The following is a 13507-nucleotide window of genomic DNA, read 5'->3' as shown; positions in this document are numbered from 1 at the left end:
GGCAACAAAATGATGATGCTTTGGAAAGCTGAGACTGCCCAGTGTTTGGACTTGATAGTGCCCAGTCAGATTTAGTTGCTTGATTTTTAACTTGTTGTTTGGAAATTGTCTTTTATTCTCATCTATTACTTAAGAATTACGAAGCTTTTTTGCTATAATCTCTATGTGCAAGTCTAAAGTGTTCTCTGTCTTGTGGGACTTGCAACTGAATTATATGTGGATACAACACGTGGACAAGTGGAAGCTGCTTAGAATGATCCATAAAAAGAATTGGTCCAGTAGGTGAAATGCAGCAGTGGAACAGAACACTTATCCCTCCTTCTGCTAGTACAAACTGTGGCACCTTACTTTCTTGCACTGCCTATGGAAATCCTTAAGGCAGTAAATATCTTTCATCATTTTTAGAGTTCTAGCCCTGATGAAGCCCTGCCATTTTAACAAGATCCTCTAGAGCATTGTCATAAGAACATACAAGGTTTGGTGCTGTGGTAATGTGTATGTTTGGGTTCTTTCTGTGGAGTACACCAAGACCTTCCAGAGGCTCTGTTTACTGCCTTAGAGAACAGGTAGCACTTACTATGTTCTCATGTTTTACTACTAAAATACTGCTTATGCCACTTTCTTATGTTTCAGATTTGCCAGGTGGAATATGTTTTCTTCCAGACATTAAGGAGAGCAAGGTAAAAGCTTTTCCAAATACAGTGAAATTAAGTGTTTTCTAATACTAATATTTTAATAGACTTAATTCTGTGAGAGGAGGAGGGAGGGAGTTGAACTATGTTTATTGTCTTATGTATACCTGAAGTTTGTAAAGGTACTGGCATGCCTCACTTTGCCTCCATTTTGCAGATCACTTAATTAGTACCATGGGAGCATGACTCCATCTAATCTTTCTCAGTTGTGAAAATTGTTGTTTGCTCCTAGCTTCTAATGTCTTGTAGTTCTATGTCAGTGTAAGGACTTTGCATTTTATCCCAGTTGTAGTCTACCTTAATGAAGTGTCTTTTCAGAAATTTTTTGTAGTGCTTTTGGAAATTGAAGTAGACAACACCAGAGCTAGCAGATAGCTGCAGGTATTGACAGGTAGGGTTGTGCTTCACCTGTTTTTAGAGATGTTAGAGATGTGTTAGAGATGCTGACAGTTTTGGGCGCAGAGATACAATACAGACAGGAATGGGAGATCTCCTGTTTCTTGTGGAAAACATGTATCAGGTTGCAGCCAAATGCTGTCCAATACATATTTCTTAATGTGTCAACTAGTATTTTGATTTAGTTTTCTGTCATTTGATTTTTGTAGGGGCCACAGTGCTCAGTGAGTTGCAGTTGAATGCTTGCAGTCTGCCTTCCGAAAACCATAATTTATTTTCCTTTCAAATTCTTTACTTTCTGAACTTTGACTTTTTTTGCTTTGTGTCAAACATTATCTGTTCATCACAAAGAATGTGAGACTAAATCTGTACCAGACATTACATCATGCTGTTTTTAAAAATCAGTCAGCTATAGAAAAGATAGAATATTTGCTGTTAGCTAGATTCAGCTGAAATGCTACTTTTTGAGTAATTCAGTGTGCTCATTTAGAGAAATTTCCAGCAAAGGTTGGATCTGTGTATACAATTTCTGAAGAAGCACTGTTTTAACAGCATAGGAAACAATTGAGAGATGTCTTTGTACATTTAAGTTGGGATTGCAGCTCAGTGAATGATGGAAGGCAGTTTTTTCAAGTGTAAACTCTTTAATGCAACGTTTCAGTTCTTTATTTTGAAGTCTCTTGACTGTGGTGTCCTTCAGATGCTTTTTTGCTCATCCCCTTTAATGATCCCCGTGTTTCTTGTGTGCATCCATTCTGGAAGCTAGCAGGCAAAGTCCGTTGGAATTAGAGTGTCTCCTGGATAAGTAAAAAAAGTGTGTGCGGAGTTTTGCGATATTATTAACCTCATTGATTGCTTATTATTAACTGAATTCATGAAGTGTCTTTTGACACTTTTGTAACTTCTAGAAACATTTCTTTATGGGTGCTTTTTGCAGGTTGGTCCATCTGAACCCTCTGAAAAGCTGATAGAAGGTGCTATCTCTAGTGTTCATCTTAGCAATAGTCTTTCAAGTTTTTTGGAGAATGAGAAACTCTCATCTCTTCTAAGCTCAGATGAAGATTCCACTGGTAGGTGTGTTTATAACTCTTGAGTCTGAGTCTGTAATTCTGACTCAATGTTATTGCATAGTTGAGAAGAAAGATTCTGTTTCACTGAAGTATTTGATATTGGATTGTGCTTGATAAAAAAAGTAGTATAACAATATTAAAGAAAACTGTTCTTTGGAAAACCAACTTTTTAAATAGTAACAGGAGTAGGCAGCTATTGAATTTGTCAGAGAAGGTCACATTTGGAATTTTAATCTAAAAAATGAAACAACAGTCCTCAGTTACTGTGAATCAAAGATACAGGTGGCAGCGTGGGCATTGATTTAATGAAGTGGTAACTCCAGCTACATTTTCAGTTCAGATTAGTAGAGATAAAATTCTGTGGTGAAGAGCACACCACATGCAGTTAAAAAGGACTTTTGCTTGAGTTTTGAGTTCAGCTCGTGTTAGGTACTGCATGTGTGGGGTGACATCCAAGTTGGAAGTCTAGTTTACCTGTGGGCATAAAAGTGAGAGCTTGAGTTCTGTATCACTAAGCAAGAGTTTTGAACTTTTTGTGCCCTTCCAGTGGCTGCTGCAGAAGGGCAAACATGCTCTTCTTCATTAATGCAGCTGACTTTGCCCGTGACATGAAGGATGACAGGGCATGTTAGATGTGTCAATGAGGAAGGCAGAGTGATCAATAGGTTTACTGTTGTGAGATCAAGTAGCCTTGCAGTCAAGTAGAGCTATGCATTTCTCCCATGGCATCTACTTATGTCATGACTGTCTTCTGAAGTTTTGTTCTTTCTTGTTGCATAACTTCACTTGAGTATTAAGCATATAAGAATTATGTTAATAGTTTGCTGAGTAAAATTACTATTGTTTCTTTTTTCACTCAAGAGGATGAAGTTACTTTTAATTGCCCTCCTGAGGAGTTAGTAGCTGTTAGCTGGAAATACTTGCCTATTGAGGGTTCCAGTACTGGTAAAGCTAACTGGTCTTTTTGTTTTTATCATGCAATTTAGTATTTAGTGTAAATTATGGAGTTGTTTTGATAGTATGTCAGGTGATATAAAATGTCAGTTAAAAGTGAAAAGGAGGTTTTCTTCTCTTTCTGTAGATGATGATATTGATGATGAAGAATTCTTGGATAACCAACTAGAAGCATATTTTGAGCAGCTGATACAACCAGAAATTATAAGAGGAGACACCAACTTGCAGAAACTCTCAGAATGCTCTGCAGCACTGAAGCTTTCTGAAGATGGCTTACTGCAAGTAGGTTTAAAGTTCAAAGCTCAGCATGCCCAATGGCTTTTAAACATATTAAATGAAGTTTCAGTGGTTATATTAATTAGGTTCTTAAACAGAATTAGTTTTAACTGGGGTTTTTTTGTTTTATTTTTTTGTTTCTATAGCTATTAAGGCAACATGCTGGCACTTCTCTTTTATCATACAACAAGTTTATAAATAATCTTTTGATCACTTTTTTTTTTTTCTGTCTTGGATAGCAATGTCCAAGGCATTATTAAGGATATAGCAACACAGAGACTTTTGTTTCAAGGAGAGTTAATCATTCTCTTAAGTAATTGGTAAGTGTGTGGAAGTTAAATGTAGTGCAGCAACAGGCTGGCTTGTGGTTTGCCTTTCAGCAACAGTTAGCTCCATTCCAAACAGGTTGCCAGGGATTAAATGCCTTTCCATTTTCTTGGCTTTGCAACAATGGATGTGATCCTAGCAGTCTCATGCTTGACCAGAGTGGAAAAGTGTGATTGATTTAAACAGTTAAACCACAGCTTCTGAAATTTCAGAAATTTCCCAACTGACATCAGAGTTTCCAAGCTGTGTGGGAAGTGATGTTAACCCTGTACAAGTACAGTACAGTCTGGATAGGCTACAGTACATGAAAGAAGGGATAAGTGGTTTTAGGAGTGAGAATAACAGAGCTCTGCTCTCTGATCTCAGGTCTTCTGTATTTGTGAAAGAAGTCCCTGCTTCACTGCCTTGTAGATATACAGTAGGGTAGATACAAATGGCTGAGTCTGATTTGGAGCTCTCATCCAACAATGGGTCAGCCAGAAGGGAAAGAGGAATGACACAGTACCCATGTTAAAGGGAATGAGAGGATGTAGTAGGAATAAGAAAAGATCCTCCCATCTTCTTGCTGTGTATGCTCTTGTAGGCACATGCATGGATTGGCATAGCCAATCCTTTTTGGACTATTGTCCTTTCGTGGTAGAGGCAAACTAGAGGTGCTGGCTATGGCAGTGTTGTACGAGTGAACAAAGTATTGTTAGTCTCTTCTCTACTAGAGAATTTTTTAACTAAAACACCCTGTAGTGTTACTTCTTTTTTCTTTTGTGTGCATATTCTAGTGGAACCTAAATATTTTATATTTTTTATTTAAAGGGGAACTTTCAGGATTCTGCCAGTTACGGGGCTGTGGCTGGAGTAGACTCTGGAAATGCTAGTGATGAAGATTCACAAAATGAAGGGATAACTGGATATCCTGTGAAAAGAGAAATGCTGCCCAGAGCAGTACAGCAAATGGTATGAAATTGCCATTTAAATTCCTATTAATCATGTAGAGTAAGACTGTAGTAGAAGATGGCAGTGTGTTTGAAAACTTGTTAGATCTTCAGCTAACCACTCAACCTTTCTTTACAAAAAATTAATAATACCACTTTGATTTTAGGCATGTTTTTCAAACATAGTGGACTCAGACTGTTTTGTATCTAGAACTTTTAGTACATGCAGTTAATAACTGTGCTTCTGACACTGACACTTTTCAAATGATTGTTGTTTTCGAAGAATTCCATGACTGCTGGGGATGTGGTGGATTCCTGTGCAGCTGATGAGTTGCGATTAGATTCCCTGTATCTCCAGTTCATAGACAGCCATAAAGCTGATGTCTCAGAAGTCCTTCCAAAGCAAGAAGTAGAGTCCTCAGTCTGTCAGGCTGCTTCTTCTAATGCAGAAGAGCTACCCACAGCAAGAGGATTTTTGAGACGTGACACCACTCCTGAAGTTCTTAGTGCAAATGTACCTCAGACAGATGCAACTGAATGTAAAGTTGGTCTTCCTGATACTTACCTGTCTCCAGCTGGGGATAGCTGTGAGAACTTAAGTTTAGCTACCACAGACAAAGGTAGGATGTTTTACATACAAGCTATCTTTACATTAAACCTATGCATTTGTGACTGTATTCTATTGCATGGAAAAAGAAATAAAATTGTAAGCTAGGCATTTTTACTTAGTTGTAGGATTTGGTAATAAAAACTAATGTAGCATGAATTAATTCTGACTTGCTTTTGTTTTAAGAAACAGTGATTGTTGTATGTTGCACTTAACCGTTACTTATTTGCTGATGAAATGAATTTAAGCTTGCAGTTGCAGCAACTTGAGCTCTGTTTTTTGAACTTGTTGCAGACTTCTGGCAAGGGAACTTAATCCAAAATTAAGACATTTTGCCATGTTCCTTTTTATTTTAATCCATAATGTAGCATTTGCTGTATCTTTCAGGTGATTTACCACACAGCATTGTCTATCAAAATGAGGAGGGCAAATGGGTGACTGATCTTGCATATTATACTGCATTTGATGAAGAACAAGATTTAAATATGTCTGAATATGATAAACTAAATGAGGAGTTCATTACTGGCTGTATGTAATTTTCTTATTTTTTAGTTAACTCTTGTTGTCTGTAATAATGTTAAGTAAACTTTCTTCCTTTTTTTTTTGTTTCACTTCAACAAAGCAGTATTTGGTGTGGCAAAGCCTCCAGGTTTTAGATACTGCAAATTATTTGAAAGCTGATGTTGATAGTGGTCTGTAGTGATACCATTATTTGTAGTTCATAGCTTCTTTCTGTGTTTCCTGCTCTTCCCATGAAGCATGCATTAAAACAAAAGAAAAAGCATTCTAACGTTTGCCATTGGTACCTATTGTATGAGCTAAAGCAACTCCTCTCACTTCCACAGTTTTTCCTTTGGACTTTAATTATTGTTATCCTTTCTTGCAAGAAAAGAAGAGGAGTAGTTTTGTATGGCATGATGCTTATAAGACAGGAAATAATTATAAATGAGGAATTACTACAAAATCAACTAGAATGTGAATACAGTGTCAAAATTTGAGAGACTTGAAAGTTTTGAATTGGCTAGCTGCTGTTTTTTTTGTGAAGTCCCTTAGGAATGTCTTGATGCTGAAAAATGGTACTGGTACTGAAAAATGTTGGAGCTTATTGAGAGACTTTATGGATGCTAAAAAAGTTAGCAGAGAAATTTTCCACCTTTTACAGTCTTCTGTGAAAGTCTCTGTTCTCACGCAAACTAAGCTCAGAGATGGTTTGCTCTTTGTAAATTATTTGCAGGTGCAGGGTGTTCTGAGAATGCAGGGGATATTGTTTTGTTTCACTGAAGAAAATACTTTGAAATAGGCATCGTAGCATTCAGCCAGTCACTCTGGGAGGTGTATGGTCAAGCACCCAATAATGTCATTTCTCTACTGTGAATCAAGTTATATAAACGAGGTGGTAGTTAATTAAATAATGCCATTTATCCTGAAATTCCGTGTTGTGATTCTTGCCATCCCTGGGGGCAACAGCGACATTTATGGGACTCTCATCTTCCCTTGAATTCCAGGCTTTTTGAACCTCTGTTTACGTAAAAAGTTGGTTCTTATCTTTAAGCTATGTCAGACTGATCTTCATGAGAGTCTGTATATTTGTCATACAGGCTTGGATAGTACACGTGTAGTGCCATAGACAAGTTGATTCCTTAGCACCAAAATGTCGTCTGCTCATCTGTTTTATAACAGATTCAAGCAATGTGTGCAACAGCATTTCTCCTAATCTATTCTAGTTTTTAAAGCTGCCATGTGGATGGGCTAATGTATTCTCAAAATGTCCATGGTCCGCTCAAGGTTGTTCTTTCTTTCAAAGAGAATGTTGTGTAACACTGTTCATTTTGAATGAATGATCAGTCAGGGTTGACTGGTTGAAATAAGTTGGTCAACACTGTAGTAGTTTTCTGATGGTTCAAGTAAATATCATCCCATTTGGGAGACACTTCCCCATCTACTATGTCAGTAATGTAGAACTCTTCCATTATTTTTCAAATGCCATTATGTTTCAGACACCTTCCTGAATCTCAGACTTGAGTTGTTGAGAGATTAGAATATTTGACTGTTAGAAATTTTTCCAAGGCTACTTAGGTTTTTCCCACCTGATGTGTTTTTAAACACTTCTGCTTTCAAGTCAATGGGCTTACTTACCTCTTTTCATGGTAGATGATAACACACTGACAGATTCCATGTAGTTGGCATTTTTCTGGCTGCTAGTCTGCTTGTCTGTCTGCAGTGGTGGTTGACAGCTGAAGAAATTGTATTTGTAAGGACAGAAAGGAAATGTTACATCTGATTCTTTGGAGTTTCATTTATGACATGTCTCTCTGTCAGCAAACTGTGCTCACGCTGTGTTCTTGTATGGAATAGTGCAGGAGTGCTCAATTGACAGTGTTGGGTGCTTCAGAAAGTCTGTGGAGGCTGTAGGGCTCATATAGAAGAGATAAAGAACTGCTACTGCTTGATAATTCAACTGGATAGAACAATGTGTCATTGATAGTGCCAGATTGCCTTTAGGAGATGAAGTTGGATTGTTCAATTCTTTCCTCAGAGTATGTATTGTGACTTCCCATGAGTAATTTTATGGACAACAGCTGTATTCACCTTACAAGTTTGCATCCATTCTCGGCTTTTGCCCTGTGCCTCTGTGTACAAGGCCATGTATTTTTGAAGTTTTGATGAGTTTAATGATACATTTACATTGTAATCAGGTGGTAGAGCAGTACTTCTTGATCAGTTTTTCACATCGTTTTGGTGAAGAGACTTTTAAGAGTTAGTCGTTCTGTAGATGGTAACTGTGAAAATAATACAGGCATTTGAATTCAAAAGTAAAATTGAGTTATTTGGGCTGTTAATTTGCATGGGTTTTTCATGAACTGGTACAAGCCAGTATCTTTCTTTTGCTGCAATTCCAAAGTACCACCTTAATGTAAAAAATTTTCAGCCCCAAATGTAGTAAAGGTTTGATCAGAGTTAGCCACATCGTGCTTGGTTCTAGCTAGTATGGGTATCATAACCTATAAAAAGTTGTAGTTTAGCTTGGGGCTAAGGCTGTTAGAAACTTTCTTTATTTGCCACTAAGTTAGTTAGCTAAATGCTGATTTTACTTTGGCTTCTAAAGAATGCACAAACACTCCTTTATAACTAATTTCATATAACTTTTCTCACCAAAATGGGATTGAATAATTCCTAGTGTGTCCCAGACTGTCTCAGGTCTAGAATTATATATGCAATAACTTTCCATCAAATTGAGTTTAATGATGACAAATAGTAATGACAGTACTTAGTAACTTATGCCTTATTTTAATAAATGTTCTCTTTGGTTTTAAGCTGAAGCAGCAGCTATGATTGCACAAGACCAGGAAGAATTTGAGAAAGCACACAGGCTTGTGCAGGTAACTAATGATCTCAACGCAAACAGAATCGTTTTCTAATTTATTTACAAGTTGCAACTTCTGAAATCTCTTTGTTTGCAGGCAGGAAAGGTAGGCAGTCCAAATGCATCTGAATTAGCAAATATTTCATGGAAATCTGCTAATAGCTGCTTTCTGCCGAGAACATCTGATCTTCATAAAGATGCCAGCTATTTACGTTTGTCTTTGGGGGAGTTCTTCGGTCAGAGATCTGAAGCTCTTGGTTGTCTTGGTGGAGGCAGTGATGTGAAGCGGGTATGTATCTAAATGTTAATATTGAAACACAAGGAAAAGGCAAGATAAGCAACAAGTAGCACTAGTTTTGTTATTTTGTAACCAGCTCTTTTTCAAATCTAATTATCAAAGTTGATTTTGGAAGGAAATTCTCTGTGTCTGTGACAGTTGTCTGTTGACTGGTTTCCCGCTGGAATTTCTGATGTGAAGTGCTGGCTGGTGTTACTGATGAGTGTTGATCTTCACCTTTTGGTCAGGAACTAATTATGTGTAGGATTAGAGGGAGAAAAGTACATCATATACAGGAGGCTTGTTGGAGGTCCCAGCAAATTATCCACATAGTTGAGTGAAATGCTGCTCATACAGGGATATTTGAACAGTGAGGGCATCTCTGAATGATTGTTGAGAGTTGATGTGCTATCTGGGCAATGCCCAACTTTAGTAAAAATGTAATCATCTAGATTCTGACTTACCAACATCTGTATGCTTCTTGCATCTGTTGGATACCTGGTGCTTCTCTCATCTGCTGTCAGTAGACAGGATCTCATCTGTGTTTCAGACAAAAAAAAAGGTGGGGAAGTGTATACAATTGGAAGAAGTCACACATGCTTGTGTAATTCATGTGTGTCATGAGGAATTGTTAGAGTTGGCATGTTCTGTCCTAAGCATTCCAAGGCTTAGGAATGTTAAAGACAAGAGCATTCCAAGTGGCAGACCATGCCTCCAGGCAGAGATGATGTGAGCATATGTACTTTATTTATTTTGAGTAACTGGTAAAGTAAATTGTGTCCTGGTTTCAGTTGGGATAGAGATAGGTTTTTTTGTAGCAGTTGGTACAGTGCTGTGTTTTGGATTTAGTATGAGAATAATGTTGATAACACACTGATGTTTTGGTTGTTGCTAAGTAGTACTTACTCTAAATCAAGGACTTTTGAGAGTCCCATGCTCTGCCAGTGAAGCAGGTGCACAAGAAGCTGGGAGGGCGCATGGCCAGGACAGCTGACCCAAACTGACCAAAGGGGTATTCTGTATCATAGAACATCCTGCTCAGTCTGTGAACTGGGGGGAGTTGGCTGACAGCCATGGATCACTGTTCAGGGACAGACTGGGTATTGGTCTGGGGGCAGGGAGCAACTGTATTGTGAACCAGTTGTTTCTCTTGTGTGTTATTCCCCGCTCCTTCCTTTTCCTTACCAGTATTATCATTTATATCTTGTGTCAATTATTAAACTGTTCTTATCTCAACCCACAAGGTTTACCTGTTCTTTCCAATTCTTTCTGTTGGGAGGAGGTGGGGAGTGAGCAAACAGCTGCATGGTGCTTAGTCACTAGCTGGGGTTCAGCCATGCCAGTTGCTAGTTTCTTTTATGTATGTTTGGGAAATGTAGTGTATGTATTTAGATTAGGCATTTGCAATGCTAGGAGGCGCATCTCAGTGGTGTGAGAGATGTACTGAGCAGGCACTGTGGGCCAAAACTGCTTTGCAAGCCCATTGAACCTATTTGTTAATTATTAAATTTACTCATGCTGTATTCTGGGATTTTTTTATAGCCATCTTTTGGTTACTATATTACATCCCCGAAGAAAAGGCAGCCTGTTGCTTTGCTAAGGCAGTCTGATTCATCAGGAGGTGACATCGGCCAAGAGATTTCACAGTTGTCTGAGGTGTTTTCAGGTAGTTATGGAACAGCTTTTTTTTTCTATGGGGCATTAAGGGAGCATGTGTATCCGAAGAATGCAGGTTTTTAGACAATTTCCTTACTGTAAATAAATTCCATGTTTGTTTGTTTGTTTTTTTCTTAGATGACTTAGAAGCACAAACAAAAGAACATGCAAATTTTACCAGCTCTGAAGATTCAGGGCATAGGGTGGATACTGCTGCTGGAATACGTGAAAACATTAATACAGAAGCTGCTACCAAAAGTAAAGCAAAGGTATTTCTCTTGTGTTTTTCTTTATGGTGCAACTATGAACTGAAACAAAATTAGAATTACTCCAATAATTATTGTTTCTTTGAATACAGCTAAATTTGGATGTTCGTATCAGCTCACTGCTTTTTATATTGATCATTTGAATCCTAGTAGGTGCCCCTGTTTCTTAGTATAGTTTCATTAGAATGGCATGGTGCTGTAGTAAGTCAGATGTTACTATCACTATCTCATTTTCCTTTTTCTTCTAACTTCACTTTTGGAATTGCTCAGTCTGTCAGCCCATAGTTTTTCAGAGACTTGTAATCTCTTGATGTTCCGTGATCAAGTTTCTCAGTTCCAATTGTGTCTTCCCCTTCTATTGTTTTAATGAAACAACTTATCTTTAGCATGGGAATAAAATCTTTTAGTTGATAGAATTTAAGAATATGAACATGGTGCAAGTCTGGAAAAAGGTGTCTTTTCAATTTGGTAGTCCTAGATATCTGCCTTCTTTGCCTGAGTGTGTCACCTCCCTAAGCTTGCTGGCAGCACTCCTCCTAATGCAGGCCAGGATGCTGTTGACCTTCTTCACCTGGCTTGTGGTCGACTTCCTGTCTACCAGGACCCTCAAGCTCGTTGCTGCCAAGCTGATTTCCAGCTGGTTGGCCCAGAGCCTGTATGGGGGTCTGGGGTTATTCCTCCTTAAGTGCTGGTCTTAGCATTTCCCTTTGAACTTCTCAGCCCATTTTTCTTTCTTGTTGAGGTCCCTCTGAATGACAGCTGACTCTCCTGGCATATCAGCCATACTTCCCAAATTTGTGTGATGATGCGACTTACTGAAGGTGCACTCTGCCCTGTCATCCACATCATTAATGAAGTTGTTGAACAGTACTGGTCCCTGTCTTGATCCCCAGGATAGTCTACCAGTGAGTGACTGGCCTCCTGATGGACTCGGTGCTGCTGAGCTACCCTTTGAGCCTGGCAGTTCAGGTGGTGTTCAGTCTAGTCATGGTGTACTTGTCGTTCAGTGCTTTGTCTGTCTTCTAATGAGGATGTTGTGAAGTCATGCATGCATAGCTACAGGAGGACAGGTGTTTTCAATTCTTCCTGAGTCTGTGTCCATCTGAGAGAGACAGAAAGAAACTGGGCTCTGGACATAACTGTCTACCTATTCCATACCCTTTGCTAAGAATAGCCAGTGTGAAAACTAGAGAAGAAATCAGAGTTGAGTGATAGAGAAAGCTGTAGGAATAGCTTTGTTTTCTCTCTGTAGAGGCAGATGATTCAAAGTTAATTGGGAAGTTACTGTATATTTGGTCATGGTAACTTCTCTGCTGTTTGTCCTTGATAGGATTTTACTCCCAGTACTTTCAACTGAACTAAAGCATTTTAGGATTTTAAAAGTTTCACAGGATCTAAGGCTTCCTAACAGGCAATACTTACCTAATCTAAAAAAGCCTTTGTGGAGTAGACTTAAAAAATCTGGAGAATGAGAATTATGTCTATGGCAGTGTTCCTTCTTGACAGGTGTTTAAAAATGCATGAATGAAGAATGTTAATACGTTGCCATATCCTGAAATGCAAACAAGAAACAAAACACTAAACAAAAATTTTCTTACTGTGGTGCTTAACTCGTTTTGTTGTAGGATGGGATTCATAAAGACAAATTTGAGGATGACTTATCTAATCATTCCGACTCTGTCTTGAGTATCACAACAATTGCAAATGCTATTGCTAATGCTTCCACCAGTGCTGAACCTTCCCAGCTAGCTGCTATGATGATGGCACTCTCCAATAAAAGTAAAAGAACACGTGTCCTTCCTGGAGTTGTTAAAGAGGCTGAACTCTCTGCTAATGAGGTATTATCCTACAATGAGGAAAATAGTGCATTTGACATGGAAAAATACCTCAAAAAAACAGATGGGAACAGACATGAAAGTGTATACGAGAGTGTTGTGAAACACGAAGCATCTGTCCAGAACCTTACATCTGATACCTTTTTACTGGGTAAAGATAAACATAAGGATGGTCTTGCAGAAGACTTGATGAATAATCGTAGCAAACAGCAAGGAGTAGAGAAGCGCTTGCTGGATTATCTTATTGAAGAAAGTGACAGTCAGAATTTTTCTAGTCTGTCTGGTATTCCCAGCCATGAAGACGTAGTTGCAGATAATGTTCAATATTCAGAAAAGTTGTCAGATTTGGTGAATAGTAAACATTTACAGTCAATAGGTGCTGATGTTAGATCAGAGACACTTCATGGAAGTGAGGCCCACACATATGGAATTCCCTTAGCAGCAGAAATGGAAGTGGCACAGCAAAATCTGCTTGCTTACCAGAACAGCCATCTCACTAGTACACACTGTATAGGGGAAGACAGAGAAACAGTAGATCAAGCAGCAAATGCTGTTCCTGAACCATGTAATGATTCGGTAGAGGGAGGTGCAGGAAACACTCCATCCCTCAGTGACTTAAAACCTGCCAAGCAATCTAGTAAATATGTCTCAGTAAGTTCTTCAACAGCCAAGCCTATGCAGAAATTGAACAATGATGAGAGGAAGCAAAATGCCAATATAGAGAAGAGAAACAAGGATGCCAGTACTCCATGTGGTGGGAATGCAAAACATGTAACTTTTGAGAAGCTCTCCCCATCTTCCCAGAACAGTACTGGTAAGTAACCCTATATAAATGCAATTAGTGGTTGAAAAGGCTTT

The 13507-nt window shown here is 38.5% G+C and overlaps 1 protein-coding gene across 1 annotated transcript in view; it reads left to right on the top strand.

Moving 5' to 3' along the window:
- Window positions 1–13507, top strand: part of CEP192 (centrosomal protein 192) — a 56993-nt gene that overhangs the window by 4147 nt on the left and 39339 nt on the right. The window contains exons 5-15 of the mRNA XM_082281445.1: window positions 634–680; window positions 2026–2158; window positions 3240–3394; window positions 4526–4666; window positions 4928–5264; window positions 5639–5779; window positions 8567–8631; window positions 8713–8904; window positions 10435–10558; window positions 10687–10817; window positions 12440–13463. Of these exons, the coding sequence (XP_082137571.1) occupies window positions 634–680; window positions 2026–2158; window positions 3240–3394; window positions 4526–4666; window positions 4928–5264; window positions 5639–5779; window positions 8567–8631; window positions 8713–8904; window positions 10435–10558; window positions 10687–10817; window positions 12440–13463 (2490 nt within the window). The remainder of the gene's footprint in view (window positions 1–633; window positions 681–2025; window positions 2159–3239; window positions 3395–4525; window positions 4667–4927; window positions 5265–5638; window positions 5780–8566; window positions 8632–8712; window positions 8905–10434; window positions 10559–10686; window positions 10818–12439; window positions 13464–13507) is intronic.

Source organism: Coloeus monedula (assembly GCF_965178545.1).
Source record: "Coloeus monedula genome assembly, chromosome: 1".
In the NCBI taxonomy this organism is placed as follows: Eukaryota; Metazoa; Chordata; class Aves; order Passeriformes; family Corvidae; genus Coloeus; species Coloeus monedula.
The sequence above is the reverse complement of the archived record's forward strand: the minus strand, read 5'-3'. Positions and strand labels throughout refer to the sequence as shown.